At 41.9% G+C, this 16,618-nt stretch overlaps 1 protein-coding gene across 8 annotated transcripts; it reads right to left on the reverse strand.

The window, feature by feature from the left end:
• rbm44 (RNA binding motif protein 44) lies at window positions 1-8,156 on the reverse strand. 8 transcript variants are annotated; one of them, XM_076985474.1, is made up of 19 exons: window positions 7,234-7,356; window positions 6,338-6,479; window positions 6,120-6,162; window positions 5,887-5,993; window positions 5,685-5,759; window positions 5,522-5,582; window positions 5,293-5,423; window positions 3,992-5,169; window positions 3,851-3,912; window positions 3,297-3,479; window positions 3,030-3,195; window positions 2,897-2,943; window positions 2,659-2,803; window positions 2,332-2,416; window positions 1,686-1,820; window positions 1,505-1,575; window positions 1,299-1,372; window positions 846-1,116; window positions 1-643 (listed from the first exon to the last, which is right to left on the reverse strand). In XM_076985474.1, the coding sequence occupies exons 2-19, from the start codon at window positions 6,474-6,476 to the stop codon at window positions 374-376; spliced, it is 3,243 nt and encodes a 1,080-aa protein (XP_076841589.1). In that variant the 5' UTR covers window positions 6,477-6,479; window positions 7,234-7,356; the 3' UTR covers window positions 1-373. The 8 variants fall into 8 exon arrangements, with proteins under 8 accessions (XP_076841589.1, XP_076841590.1, XP_076841591.1 ...); XM_076985475.1 differs by lacking the exon at window positions 7,234-7,356 and adding an exon at window positions 7,129-7,214; XM_076985476.1 differs by lacking the exon at window positions 7,234-7,356 and adding an exon at window positions 6,977-7,087.
• Window positions 8,157-16,618: the final 8,462 nt, after the last annotated feature.

The raw sequence follows: 16,618 nt of genomic DNA on the forward strand, positions 1-16,618 counted from the left end.
TAAGTACAGAAGAATTTTACTCATCAAACACGAGAGAAATGGTTCACAAAACATTGTAGTTTTGCATTATGGATGGATCACAATGTTACAATTCTTTAGTTGTTCCAGTTTATGCAGAATTAAACTTAAAAGTATCAGTTTGGAACATATTTATAGTGATCAAACAAGCTACATTAAAATGTAAATTAAAGACAAACTTAAGATTCTATTCCTTTCCTTATAACAGAAATGAACGTAACCATATAATGGTACTTCCAGAATAACAAACAAGGGGTCAAAAACAGCATATTACAAAGTAATATATACTAGTGTTTGTACCTACAAAGACCCAATCATTGAACCAAAAAGTGGAAGGTGGAAAGTGATTCTTCTGTTACTTTGTTGTGGACTCAGTCAGAAGGGCAGAGGTCATTTCCACTATTTCTCTCAGGGGTAGGCCACTGAGAACATGCTGGTGCTTAGCTCGGAGTTCCAGCAATGCACCAACAATCCTCTTCCGACTCACTTCTGGATGGCGTTCCGACAAGCGGGCCATGATCGTGTCGAAGCTTCCCATGGTGGCGTAGTGCTCTGGCACACAAGTACCAGACGCAGTAGGTGTGTCACATATGTTGGTCAGCTTGTCCAAACTGCAGCGGAAAGGCTAATGAAGGGCAGAGATAAGGGAGTGACCTTTCCAAGAACATCTTACTAACCGACCTTTGCCGCAGTTGCACTTACACTTTTTTTTCCTCCTCACATAAAAGATGTTGCAGTTATGTAATAACTGATATGTAATTTATTAAGTGCATTCTTGCAGTTGAAAGCCAATGACTCATTTTAAGTGTCTTGTGCGCTATACTCACTCTAGAGAAGTGGGTATCGCTCCGTGAGCTGTGCATGCTCGGCCTTTGACCTGCAGGCCCCGTTTCATAGGCAGCAGAGGGACGCTCTCTGCGGGGCTGTTTGATGGGGCCCCCACCACCTGCTGGGGGTTGTTTGATGGGGCCCCCGCCACCTGCTGGGGGCCCCTGGATGTATTCCACATGGAGTGTGTGGCCTTGAATCGATTGCCCATTAACCTCCCTCACTGCAGCCTTCGCATCTACGGGGCTTCTGACGGTCACCATCGCAGCGCTATAGAGACAAACGCAAGAAAGTCACAGAAATTTAGGCCAAGACAAAAACTACAAATGTCAACTCACTATTTGCTTCTCAAATTAATGTTCCAATGCAATCCTGATATTGTGCCAGACCATCACTACCTTTGCTCCTGTTTCACTCGTTTTTAAATATGACAAAATAGCATAAGGTTTTACCTGCTGTTGTTGTCGAAAGTGGTGATGCACACTTGACTGGCATGATACTTCTCAAACCAAAGCAGCAACTCGCACTGCAATGTGAATAATTTAGTGAGTACTGCTGCCCTCTGCAGGTCAAGTGGATTATTTGCACATTATAAAAGTTCTCCTTGTCAAGCCAACTTGAAAACAAGAATATTTCAGTTTTGATACGAGAGCCCCACCTCAGTAACACTGCTTGAAAGGCCCGTGATGCACAGTAAGGACACTTGGCTTTTCTTCTCATTTGTATTGTCTAGAATAAAGAACATCAGGGCAGAACATCCATTTGGTAATATGAACTCAAGTTTCAAAACAATGTTTGGTTTGTAATAAAAGCCATGCACCAACTTCAAATAACCACACCTTTTTGTTTCAGTTTCAATTTCCCTCCATCCCTCCATCCTGCTTCTTGTTGCTCTTTACAAATTTGACCAGAAGACATAAGTTCCTCCTCTGCATCAAACCAAGCCTCACTGCTGCTTAGCTCTTTTGGAACACCTGTAGAAGTTAATATACAAATCAATCCTATCCTAAAAATACATTCTAGCTGATTTAACCCTTTACAGGAGCAATATGTAATTTTTCCAGATAATCCACTGACATCTAGTGTCCTGGACGTTTGAGATTCTGTACTAAATCTATTTTACGGCCACCTCCATGCAGTATTAAATGGTTAATTTGAGGCCTATAAAGCTTTTTGATTCTTCATCTCTTAAGAGCTGCACTTAATTGAATAAAATAGTTGCATTTCAATTGTCACTTTAAATGGACTTTAACTTGAGCATTTACAGGATGTAACAATTTACAGGATATACATTTTATTGCACAGAGTGACATTAAGTGTATTGATCCCCCCCCCATAAAAATGAGTGACCAGTACACCTTCTTTCCAAGCCAGAAGTAGTGTACACAAATGCCACATAAAATACTAGTTTCTTACAATTAATTGTTTAATGTTTGTGAAAAAACAGAATGTACCTACAATGATGTAGCTTTAAACATTTCTTACCAACCATAGTTTCACAAGAGACAACAGGCTGCTGTCTGAGGCCAGACAAAACTCTTGTTGTGTTACTGCCTCCAGCTTGGTCAGCCTGGGGCAGTGTTGTCCAGGAGCAGGGGTGGAAGGGAAAATAGCACCACACAATAACTTCAGTAATTAGTCCTAAATTACAAACAGACTTTCATAATTTTAAAGCATTTTAAAGTCAACTTGTATATTAGCCATGGAATCCTAGGTTTCGATTTCACATTGAACAAAACTTTGCTGAAATACTGCTTTGCTTAGGAAAGTGAATTCAGTTACTGATGTGTCAGTTTGAGTCATGTGACTGACCCTTGACTTGTCCCTGATCTTTGTATGCATAATGATGTGTACAGTGAAGACCTGAGGTGTTGTAGTCCCTCTTTCTGCAGCCCTACTGTTTATGCCATCACCAGCTTGGCCAAGCTCATCCTCATCTTCAAGACTGCCAGGGATTCTGCCAAAATCAAAACAAAAGTATGAAATGTGCATGGTATATAATGTGAATGAGAACTGCAAATAAAGAAATCTGACGATAAGACACACCTACCTGCAAGAAGCCTCAAGTAGAACATCTCCTAAATAGGCCTTGGATATCTAAAAAGGAACAAAGTTTAAATTAGAGGTTCTACAAGGTCATACAATATCCTTCCCGGCATTTTTCAAACATGTGAACTAAATACCAAAGCAGGTGTATAGCATGTCCCTTTGGCAATTCTCTGAGAATCCACAGACAAGGGCTTGAGGTTCTCCAGAGGAACCCCTTCCAAGATCATCATCTTTGCCTCAAAGTAATCCTCCTCCAGGCGCTTCAGAGTCTGCACCATCACATCGGGGACTGCTTCAGATCTGCAATCCCAGGGACACTTGCTTTAATCTCCTACTGTAGTAGCGAGATTATGCTACAATTCCATTACAAGCATTGAACTTTGCTCAATTTCTGTACCAACCCCTGCAGTGCCGCCTCCCCCTGTGGTGAGGTGTAGTAACGTCTCCAGCAGTGCTGTAGGCACATGGCCAATTGCAGAGTCAGCAGATGCAGTTCAGCACGCCTGGCTCGTTGGTTAGCATCGCAAGGGCAGGTCTTCTGTTGCCCCTCACCACCTGCTCTCTCCACACCGACACTACTGCAGCTGCATCGCACATTCAAGACATTTGGGTACCATTTAAACCAGCTGTTGTTCAGACTGCACGATTTTAATCCAAATCAACTAATTCTCTGTTCTCCATACGAGAACCCAGAGGCTATTACAAAAATTCAGATATTTCAGCAAATCTCTTGCCATATGGGAATAAATAATTGTATTGTACAATGAAACCTAATTTCCTACAAGACCAGCTATCTGGTTATGTGTGTGGAAGAAAGGGAGAATTGTGAGCATAAATTTAACATAAATTTAATCTGATTTTATAACAGGCTGGGACCTGCAGAAAATATTGGCGTTTGTGGACGGTGAATGAACACTGTAGCTCTAATATTAGTAATCACTGAACATTTTGATACCTTGACACTGTATCCTTTAAAAGGTTAAACTCCTTTTCCACCATTTTCAGCTTCCCAAGTTCCTAAACAAGAACAGTTTCTGTTAGCATTAACCACATTTATAAAGATACATGCCATAAATTGATGCATATAAAACAGTACCTCAGAAAGAACATCTAGGTCAGACATGTAGACTTCAGTAATAGTGCATTTCTCACAAGAAGACACTTGAACTGTCTGCGTCTCCTGCTCATGGTTAATAGTAAATGACTCCGAGCCAGAAGCAACATCTCGGCAAGGCCTTGCAAAGAAGCTCTTACTTATTTCTGTTGCCGGGTTAGATGTGAAGCAATCTCTAATGTCACTGCTGGCATTCACAGCCTGGCTGACAAGGTGCACAGGAGAAACGTCACACTCCTGTTTTGTGGTGGTCTGGACATGTGGCTCATGTTGATCTACAGACACAAAGGACTCCTTGGATGCAGGATCTGTCTCTAGAGTATTCTCCCTGAACGGGGCCCCGGGCAGATGAACGCAGATCGGACTGCGTGGGACCTGACTGGCACGAGTCACCAAGTTTGAACCTCCATCGACTGCAGTGCGACACTCCTCCACCTTTGGCTCACATCGCAGTTCATCCTCATTGCTGAGGTCTTGGTAGTCCTCTGTGAAGTCTGTCCACTCAGACGAGTTGCTGACACAAGACACAGAATCAGGACAGGTGCAATTCTCAGCATCAGAGGCAAGAATATGTCCTGCATTTTGAACAGCGGACATGTCAGCAGTGCCCTTAGCGGTCATTGTAGAATAACTGCAATGTGGCTCCAGTGACTCTGTAGCGTCACTCCAATGAGCAGAACTGTGCTCTAGTGCAGCACTGTTGAAACTGTAGTACTTGGGCAAGGTCTCTTGATCTAGCCTAGTGAAATCCGCTTCAGTGCCAGCTGGTATGGGCCCCTGGCCTGTGCCATTTATCTGCTCACGGCTCTGCATATCAAGCTCAACATCAAGCAAGAAGCTTGCCTGTGCAGAGGGATCGCAATAGACTGTGACATCAGTACCGTCACAAACCACTCCTTCCTCCCACATCTGGGACAAAAGCTGGGCTTTTCGGCTGTGCATTTCCTGCTGTTCTGGACATGGCTGGGCAGCACGGATGCCGTTAACATCTTGCTGAGCACCATGTGCAAAGGTGATGTGGCTGGGCAAACCACCCGAGGTGCTCTGAGCACAACGCAAGTGATCAGGGCTCCTCACAAATGCATCTTGATTTTTGGTGTTTAGCAGATCGAGTTCCTCCCTCACGTTGCCTGGTAGCAACCCGAGTGTTTTTTCCTCCTCTACAAATGGACACACAAATGTTAAAAAGGTATTCTGCAATTAACTTGGCTAGTTAGAAAGTGGCATAAATAATTTTAAGGTCAGATCTACTGAGAAATCTAGATATACATAGCATCTCTTACCCAATATGCCAACATTTTCCTCCGAATTTAAGATGAGCTCATTACAGCGTCTGCATTTTTTTGCACCAGATGGACAACTAGTACCACAGTTCAGACACTGCAACACACCATAAAATGTGGGCCGACGTGACCTAGAGAAACATGTGTTTGCAACGTAAATAGCAGCTTATAACTTACTTCAGCTGTACAAGAGCACATCCAACCTTTTAGGCATGAAATGAAAGCATACTTGTTCAGGTTTGATGACATATCTGTTCCTGGAAGGGGAAGGCAGTTTCCTACAATCTGTTCTAAAACGATATTAAAGGACATAAAATTTAGCCTGCTTATGTAGTCAGGGAAATTTATATTTAAAAAAAAGTCTGAATCACTGTGAGACATGATCAGCTTACGTTTCAAATGAACAATACGTCTAGACACTTCAAGAGCAGGATGCCTCTGCAGGAAGTCAAGAAGTCCCCCTTGTTCTGCAGGAGACGCTACACATGTGCTCATATTCCAAGGTGATTAAATGTAACCCAAAGTAGAACAACACTGTGTTCTTTACACCAATTTCAACAATATACTGCATCCCCCCAAAATCAGATCACTCACCTTGTATCAGTGTGCTGTCCTCTACTGATAATGAGAGATACCAACTAAGCAGCTTTGGATCAGTTAACTCCAGAAAACGGCTGTCTTTGACGAGATCAAAGATGGACCTGAAAGAATCATAATTCCTCCCGCAATTATAACATTTTACTGTGCATGACTTTACAGCTATTCACTCATTCAAAAAAGTACGTAAACGTCGTTTTATATGAATATCTTAAGGGAGAATAACCTACTTATTCAATAGGAATGTTCTTGCATCGACAGACAAGGAGTGACCTTGGAATATATACAACACATCATTAATATCCAAAGTGAGTGTAGATTAAAAAAAAAAGATAACTTGCATTCACCGTATTTACGAAGCATGTTAAAAACGCATCTAGGCCGCTACTGCATCCAGATTAGACGGTTAATCCATGCTGACTCCGAATTAACGTGGTTACAAACTTACCGACCACTTCGTTCATAGCAAGTGTCATATGGTGCTCAAATGGTACCATTTGCCACATCATGGTGGTGGAAACGTCTGAAGATCTGCGCAAGTTTGGCTCAAAGTAAAATGGTATCAAGACGGGAGATGGGTACCACATGTTCTGCAAAACGTTGTAGACACGACCATTTGGAAACCAGTTTGTGAATGAATAACCTAGATTAGAGAACATAGAACCTAGGTCCTAAATTAATAATCTAGACTTAAATATGGATGGCCTGCGCACTGTAACGCGGACTCGGGTAATTTAATAACGCTAGACGGCTACGGTTACTTCATTGTACCGCTATAAAAAAGGGCGCGAGCAAGACCCAATGCACGTGCAAAACGTCTGATGAGTAACCAATAAGATTAATCTGTCAATTAAGCGACTTCAAACACATATTTAACCTCGCGCGCGGCCGCTTATAACGCACTTAACGTAAGACGCTAAAAGATAGTTGAAGTAGCTAATGCCACGCTAACGCCATTAGATACGATAGACCGCTATCTTATTAGCTAGGAAACGTGAAGATAATCGTAGCGTAAATAGGTAGCTAGATTTAAACCGTGATACTTAATCAGATTAAGCAATTAAATTATTTCTCATTTTTACCAAACCTGAGGAAGCAGAAGTTCTTTGATTTTTCAAGACTTGTATCTTAAAGCCACTTTTTAAAATTAAACGTCTGAAGTTTGCTAGTTAGCGGAATAACAACGTCAACGTAACCAGCAACATTAAGTGTTATTATCGATTGAACTGATTATCTAACCTTTATCACGACACTAATGGAGTCAGCATAACGGTTTCTTTTTAGTTTTTGTTATTTGCTGCTGGTGAACGATGCATAAATTGACACGAAGCGACATATAATTACCAAAGCTGTTCTGTTATTGCTGAATCTGTTTTCCCGCGTTTTGGTCACGGTAGTTGGCTAAGCGCGTTTAAATGTTTTAATTCGCCATAGCGCAATAATAAAAATGTTGCTGCTAGAAGGAACTCCTACCACAGCCAACGCAGAAAGAAGTACATAGAATTTACAAAGGCTATTTCCAACACATTAAGAAAAAGTCCATGCATAATCTCATAAATATGACTTATTATCGCAACAACCTTGACTTACTATCTCGTAAAAATAAGATACTGCTTAGTATCTCATTATTACGAGATAGTAAGTTATAATGAGATACTGCTGGTGGACTTTTTAAAATTCAAATGTTTCATGTACCTTTTCGTTTCCATTTCCAATCTTAAAATGGGGAAATCGTTTTTTCCTAATAAATTTGAATGTCAAATGCACTACATAATATAGATTTGGTTTTTTACTTTTACTAATGCATCAAAAATACTATTTTCCATTTTCACACAAAAACAATAAACCACAAAAATATAAAATGTATCATAATTATAATAAATAATTATAATACTCAAAATCTCAAAACATTTACAGAAATCACTTCTCAGTAAAATGTGGCTAAAAGATACTAAAGATAAAAGGCCAAATGACATTTTTAAAATCTATAGAATTTTTAAATAACCACCCCCCACCAGTTCAACCCAATGACCTCCGGGGAACCTGGACACACAACAGTAACTATATATTCTAACCTTGGGGTAGAAGTTAGGGGAGGCGTGGGTGCTGCCTCTCCAATCTTACATGCTCTTCTCTCCTTCGTCTCACGCAACAGGTCACGGGGGGTCCTTCTGCCAGCCCTCTGTGGTTTCCTTGTGGTTTTTGCCAGGGCTGCTCCAGACTGCCCGGACTCCAAAGACTCGATGGATACCTCACTGGATGGGAAATGGATAAACAGGTAAGGGGTCAGGGCCATAATGTCCCTCATCCTCAGCAATGCCATTGTGGGGGTGTCGGCCATCTCCTCTTGGCTCATGAGGTCCAGAGGTGTCCTTCCCAGGCTGCTTTCCACCTGAGGCCAGGTTCGAAGACGAGGGTCTCTGCAGGTCCTCCAAGGCAGCCAGATCTTCATGCAGAGAGCGGGATGAGCTGGACCTAAAAACAAAGGAGAACCTAATGGTTCAAGAAGCAGCAGCGGTGGACAAGCCACCAGCTGATGCTCAATTATTCCTCCGTATCCAACATCTGAAGCTTGAGTGTACCCTGACCCACGCTGACTTTGAGCTGATTCACCAAAGTATCTATTTCCTGACAGTGCTCTTCAAGGTCCACCTTTAAATTGGATGACAAACTGTTGATCTTCAAACTGATGGACTCTTCAGGGTGTGAAAAAAATCCTTCTGGAGCTATTATAGATACTGTTTCTTTTTTCATCAGGTCAGCTGATTTCAACACATAGACCTTCTGACTGGGGAATTTCCAGAACTCAAATATATATGCAAGAAAAACTATTTTTAGGATTGGCTGAGTTATTTGTTACAGGCACATTGTAATTATGAATTAGGTTAATAGCATATCTGGTTTACCTTTGGTTTCAGTTAAATCCTATTTAATACAACTTAGTTTCTATCTAAATAACTAGCTAGGAGACTTGGGGAATTAATAAAGCTTTTAAAATTGATCTAGTCCCATTCAGCATAATATAACAACTGTATAACACAACTGTTGTTTATGGCTAAAAACCTACAGAGTCCCTGCGTAAAAGAATTCGTCCAGAAACACTTCTATTTTGTTTTCTATTTTGTGGCCCACTTCCGTTGTGTTGTGACTGGATTTGCAGTATTTCTGAATTTGCAGCGCGTTTCCGAAATGTAGCGTTTGCATTGTCATTTTGATGAATTTGCTCTGCGTATTTGCAACACGATGGACTTTCAGGGCCACTGTAACAGTGTGGCCAAATGCAGAAGACATGGCTGACCACACGTGAAACTTGTTATGTGACAGTAGAATCCTTTATCCAAGCCTTAGCTATCAGAATCTGAAGGGTTTGTCAGACTTGGGTCATAAATGTGCCACACATTGCCACAATCCCTAATAGTCTATGACCCTGTTGAAAACTTTGGACTGGCTGGATTTTAAAAATACAATACATATGGCTATCTTCCTCCTAAGATTGGTTCAGAGATATAATGGGAATGGTGTGTCTAATTTGTACGTTTGTGTTTTTAGTCATGCGTATGCAAATGTTTTAAAATGTGATTTTATGTATGTAACAAAACAGTATTTTATTCAAGTCAGTATTTTATTCAAGTTAATATTCTATTTTTGCTTGCAATCATACTTGAAAAAAAGTGTGCTTGATGAGTTTGTCAAATTCAAAGGAGTTCTAGGTTTATAGGTTCAAAAGGTCCTTGGTAGTTGCCCATTAAACAGCAGTTTGCACAGATTTGATTGACTGTTCCAATTTAAGAGAGAAGCATGGCTCTCTATATCACGATTCTGAGATGAGCTATTCCTTGTCTACATTTAGTCTATTCAGAGAGTGATGTTCAGTCTGGCTTCCACATTCTCAAGCATGTGTTCTATAGTAAAGCCTTTGTCATACAGTATAATCATCCCCAGGCTCCACCACATTCAGAATTCCTGAACTCTTTGTATTGTCTTTGTTTGATTGATCAGCTACTGTAATATGCCCTGGGCACACTCCAGAGTGGCATGGTGATGTAACATATTGCCAGTTATTATTGCTAAACTGCTGGATATCCAAGTGGTGCTCACAATGCAATGTGAAGGTCATAGATAATTGGGCTGTCTTTGAAAGCATGTCTGGCGTTTTAGGATGGAATGGTGTCCTTCTCAGGAGGGTGCTGCTCTCCTTTCCTGTATCATAAATCACAGTCTTATTACAGACTTAGTGAATCTGAATATCCAGGGGTTGCCAGCCAGCAGACACATACATATATCATACCACAGTTAGTTCCGACCCTACAATGTGATTGGCTGAGAGGCGATCTAGGAGTGCCAATATTACACGTTATAGCACTGTAACCGAAGCTCTCCATGTATTACTCCGCCACATACAGGTAACCTAGCAACAAAGCAGCGTTTACAAGCCAAACAGCGCAACTACAAACAAGCATCAAAAGTATCAAAATGAACTGGAGGATGAAGCTATAAATGACCAGCCTGATTCCTCCAATGAGCCAAGGTTTGTCACGCTTACAAACAATGATTTGGATGAGCTGGAAATGCAGAGAAACGAAATTAATACCGTAAAACAAACGTCCTGGGCTCTTAATATATTTACATCCTGGTTAAAGAGCAACGAGATTGCAGTGAATTTTAGTATTATCAAAAAAATGAAATGAATCAGCTTTTATGATGTTTTTATGGATCCGTCAGACTCAGAAACAAGGGAGAGTTATATGGCATCAGCAGCTTCGTTGGTTTAAGAGCTGGACTGAACAGATACCTGAACGAACCTCCAATCAGCCGTGGATGGTCAATAATTGTTGTACTTTATTTTTAATAAATACAACTTTATCAACAGTTGTTTTAGTGTATATTTACCTCTATAATATTTATTGGGTGAGGCTGTTCCAGTGTTGTGTAAGTTTAGCAGCGAGCCATTGAATGGAACTATTTTAACTGGCGGAGTATTTTTAACCAAACAGGTCGTATTTTCTCGTCCTCTTTAACTCAAAATCTTTCAATAAAGAGCGATAATGGAACTGTTGATAATCGCAATAATACACTCGAGGTTCGTGCTATAACGTGTAATATTATAAATATAATATTTTAAAATATTATATTAAAAAAGTTTAATGAAGCAATAACACACGAGAGGGAGTGATATAATGTGTAATATTGGCACTGCTGCACAGCACAACACAGCAGTGCCAATATTACATGTTATATCACTCCCTCTCGTGTATTATTGCTTCATTAAACTTTTCACTTGAAAACCGGACTCTCAAAAGTCAACAAAAATTTTAAACTCTCAAATTCAAATGGTGCTTTGCCAGTGCCAGTTTCTTCAGAAACTGTTGTCATAGAAACAATGGAATGTTACTGCAACTGGACCTCAGTCACTGTAGTGAATGACCTACAGCTAGTGAAATAGCCTACAGCTACATACTGTATGCACTCAGTAAATATTGGATAAGTATTTGGTCACCTACAAACAAGCAAGATTTCTGGCTGTCACAGACCTGTAACTTCTTTTTTAAGAGGCTCCTCTTTCCCCCACTCATTTCCTGTATTAATGGCACCTGTTTGAAGTCGTTAACAGCATAAAAGACACCTGCCCACAACCTCAAACAGTCACACTCCAAACTCCACTATGGTGACGATGAAAGAGCTGTCGGAGGACACCAGAAACCGAATTATAGACCTGCACCAGGCTGGGAAGACTGAATCTGCAATAGGCAAGCAGCTTGGTGTGAAGAAATCTACTGTGGGAGCAATAATCAGAAAATGGAAGACCTACAAGACCACTACTAATCTCCCTCGATCTGGGGCTCCACGCAAGATCTGATAGATAGATAGATACATACTTTATTGATCCCGAAGGAAATTTAGCCAGGTGGAAGTGGGATTTGAACCCCTGTAGCTCCTGCAGTTTGCTTCTAATTGGGAGCATGTGGCTCAACACGTTGAGCTACCAGACAAGAAGATCTCAGCCCGTGGGGTCAAAGTGATCACAAGAACGGTGAGGAAAAATTCCAGAACCACAAGGGGGGATCTAGTGAATGACCTGCAGAAAGCTGGGACCAACGTTACAAAGGCTACCATCAGCAACACACTACGACGCCAGGGACTCAGATCTTGCAGTGCCAGACGTGTCCCCCTGCTTAAGCCAGTCCATATCCAGGCACGTCTGAAGTTTGCTAGAGAGCATTTGGATGTTCCAGAAGAGTATTGGGAGAATGTCATATGGTCAGATGAAACCAAAGTAGAACTATCTGGTAAAAACACAACTCGTCGTGTTTGGAGGACAGTGAATGCTGAGTTGCATCCAAAGAACACCATACCAACTGTGAAGCATGGGGGTGGCAACATCATGCTTTGGGGCTGTTTCTCTGCAAAGGGACCAGGACGACTGGTCCGTGTACATGAAAGAATGAATGTATTGTGAGATTTTGGGTGCAAACCTCCTTCCATCAGCAAGGGCAATGAATGAATGAATTGTTCAACTTGTATAGTGCCTTTCTAGAATCCAAGGTTGCTTTACAATTTTTATACAGATACAACTCTTACACACCCAATCACACACCGGCGAGAAGTGGCAGCCAATTGCACACAGCGTACTCTCAACCGGGATCCACAGCCCCCTGGGGGACTGATTGGGGTGCAGGGAGGGGGAGAGGACAGACCCTAGTGGCAGAGCACCATCCACCACTGGGCAAACAAGCACACACACATTCATGCACACACACTCAGACAACTGCTTTTTTAATGGACATGAAGAGACAGACACACAGTCAGGGAGAATTTGTCAGGCAATCAGGGAATGCCAATTTACCTAATCTCCATGTTTTTGGACTGTGGGAGGAAACTGGAGACCCCGGAGGAAACCCATGCAGACACGGGGAGAACGTGGAAACTCCACTCGGATAGGGACTTGAACCCAAGACCCCAGTGCTGAGAGGCAAACGTGCTAACCACCAAGCCACCGTGTTGCCCATGAAGATGCCCAATGAAGATGAAACGTGGCTGGGTCTTTCAGCATGACAATGATCCCAAGCACACTGCCAGGGCAACAAAGGAGTGGCTTCGTAAGAAACATTTCAAAGTCCTGGAGTGGCCTAGCCAGTCTCCCGATCTCAACCCCATCGAAAACCTTTGGAGGGAGTTAAAAGTCCGTGTTACCCGCCGACAGCCCCAAAACATCACTGCTCTAGAGGAGATCTGCATGGAGGAATGGGCCAACATACCAGCAACAGTGTGTGCCAACCTTGTGAAGACTTACAGAAAACGTTTGACCTCTGTCATTGCCAACAGAGGATATACAACAAAGTATTGAGATGAACATTTGTTATTGACCAAATACTTATTTTCCACCATTATTTGCAAATAAATTCTTTAAAAGTCAGACAAAATTATTCTCTCAATTTTTTTTTCACATTTTGTCTCTCATAGTTGAGGTATACTTATGATGTCAATTACCGGCCTCTCATCTTTTTAAGTGGGAGAACTTGCACAATTGGTGACTGACTAAATACTTATTTTCCCCACTGTACTATCTGGTACTGAACTGCTCCACCATTAGCGTCGTTGGCTAGAATTGGCTGCCCTGCTGAATGTTGGTTAAGTATGTAAACATGGTTTGACTATGGAAGATCAATATTAAAAACATGGCTGTTTAACTATGGGAGACTATGGAAGATACCAACAAAGTCAAGGACAAGTGACATGACATCTTAAACCGGTCAATCACCTGTTTGTCATCTTTCTCAGAACACACTTTCTCACAGATTGTGATTATTAAGCAACCCTGATGGACATCCACAATAACAGAACCATGGTTCCGTTTATCAGACTGCAAAGGGGCTGTGAAAGTGAAAATACTGAAAAAGCCTAGCCATCTGAGAAGGCTCTCATGCATCTCATGTATCGGGGGCTGATAGAGAGAGAGTGCACCTTGCCAAACCTTTTAGCCATTTTAAGTTACCCAGGTCCCATGGTGGGCTCTGTAGAATCAAATGATCACTTTCTTCCTAGAGGAGGTTGGAGATACCAGCCTGGATTGTGATCCATAACAATCCTGCTTGCTTTTCTTCCAGTTCACATCCAGACCCAGTTCTGAAATGTGCACAGGAACCAGTTGTTTAGGTATGGAAGTACTTCATGGAAGTATTTACCTGTCAAGTCAAGTCAGTTTTTTTATGTAGCACTAGGACCAAAACTCAAAAGGGAACCCATCCGCCATTGGGCAGCCCAGCTAGTACAAGACCATATATATAGTTCTGTTTCTAGGCTGAGCAGTTCCTTCAGTGTGGATGTTGGGCCTTAGGTAAGAGTCGACATCAGCAAATCAACTGGTAACCCAGACCATCTTCTAGGTGCTTTCATGGAATTGTCTTTGTAGAAGCATGTATCTAGGATACAAAATACAAGTTAAATATATATAAACCTAAACATCCATATATATAGCACACCTCTTGGGATTAGCATGTGGCTCTGGCAGGCTTATCTATAGCAGCATAACTAAAGGGAGGGTCCTGGAGATGACCACAGTCATGAAGCTCACTGAGCCATTAGTTTCCACCAAAATCATTATCACAACTAGAATAAGCGCATGACATGGCTGGATGACAGCATCAACATCTCAGATTACCAGAAGACTCGATGACTGGGGGCAGCTGAGCTCCACACCTTCACATGTAGGATATTAACTGAAGGCTTGATTAAATCGATGAGCCTTAAGTCTAGATCGACTGGAGCTGGAAGACTGTTCCATAACAGGGGCTTTAAAGAAGACGGCTCTGTCTCTGTCTATAGTCTTGCTAATTTTCAGAACTAAGAGAAATCCTTCATTTTGAGACTACAGCACATGTGGTAATAAGCAGTCTGCATGCATCAACAAAGATGAAAGCCAAAAAGGAATAACTGTAAAATGATATGCTTTGCCTGGAAATGTGAATGGCAAGAGGAACACGAGAATATGCATGCTTCAAATTGATAGTGGTCAACCATTCGCCTGCCACTATGGCTGAAAGAATATTGGCTGTGCACATCATCTGAGAGGGCATGCGATTCAAGAATTGGTTAAGCCTGCGCAAGTCTAAAATTAGGTGAAACCCACCATACAATCAAAGCCTCCTTTGTGAGAGGGTCTGTTTTCTCTATTGTTCATCTGCTCACTTCCAAAGCCAGAGCTGTTGCTTTGTGTAGGTCTCCTTACACCCACCCCTTTTTCGTAGCAAAATTATAGCCTGTACTTATGGATCACTATAGTGGCAATCCAAGGGTGTAATGTAAGCCTTCCTGCAGCCAATGGTCATGAGCTACAAGGCTCCCTGTCTTTAGTGAGTCTTCTGGGGTAAGGCCCACAGAAGACACACGACACACAGCCCTACACTCCCTGGGGCTTCCATTGCACTCAAAGAATTCTACAGGCTGTATAAGTCATAGTCACCTCTTTAATATAATTGGGCCAGTAAAGCATAATACAGTTGTGATCAAATTTATTCAACCCCCACTGAAATAAAGTGTTTTGGCCAGTTTGACATTGATTTTGATCATTTCAGTCATCTTATTTACAATTATATCAAAGAGGCACTTATAAATTAGACAAACATAACATAATATTTATGATGGAATAACCACAAATGTCTTTACTGTGCTCACATCATTATCAGTTTTATTCAACCCCCTAGTGACATTATTTTTTAGTACTTAGTACAACATCCTTTTCCAGTTATGACAGCTTTCAAGCGTGAAGCATAGCTTGACACAAGTGTCTTGCAGCGACCTATGGGTATCTTAGCCCATTCTTCATGGGCAAAAGCCTCCAGTTCAGTCACATTCTTAGGCTTGCGCACTGCAACTGCCTTCTTTAGGTCCCACCAGAGGTTCTCAATTGGATTTAAGTCTGGTGATTGCGATGGCCACTCTAGAATGTTCCAGCCTTTCATGTTCAACCATGCTCTAGTGGACTTGGATGTGTGCTTCGGATCATTGTCCTGTTGGAAGGTCCAACGTCTCCCAAGCCGCAGGTTTGTGACTGACTCCATCACATTTTCCTCCAAGATCTCCTGGTACTGAAGGGAATTCATGGTACCCTGCACACGTTGAAGCTTTCCTGTACCATTAGAAGCAAAACAGCCCCAAAGCATAATTGACCCCCCGCCATGCTTCACAGTAGGCAAGGTGTTCTTTTGTTCATAAGCCTGGTTCTTCCTTCTCCAAACATAGCACTGGTCCATTGTCCCAAACAGTTCTAATTTAGTTTCATCTGACCACAGTACACTGTTCCAAAACCTTTGTGGCTTGTCCACATGACTTTTGGCATACTGCAGTCGACTTTTCTTGTTCTTTGGAGTCAGCAAGGGGGTGCGTCTGGGCGTTCTGGCATGGAGGTCTTCGTTATGCAGTGCGCGCCTTATTGTCTGAGCTGAAACTTCAGTGCCCACATCTGACAGGTCTTTTTTCAGTTCCTTAGCAGTCACGCGGGGATTTTTCTCCACATTACGCTTCAGGTAGCGCACAGCAGTCGCGGTCAGGATCTTCTTTCTGCCACGACCAGGTAACGTTTCCACTGTGCCCTTTAACTTGAACTTGCGAATGATACTTCCGATAGTGTCTCTTGGAATATTTAACAACTTCGCAATCTTTTTATATCCATTGCCATTCTTGTGAAGAGCAATAACCTCTTCTCTTGTCTTCTGGGACCATTCTCTTGCCT

This window comes from Brachyhypopomus gauderio, unplaced genomic scaffold, assembly GCF_052324685.1.
Source record: "Brachyhypopomus gauderio isolate BG-103 unplaced genomic scaffold, BGAUD_0.2 sc40, whole genome shotgun sequence".
Taxonomy (NCBI): Eukaryota; Metazoa; Chordata; class Actinopteri; order Gymnotiformes; family Hypopomidae; genus Brachyhypopomus; species Brachyhypopomus gauderio.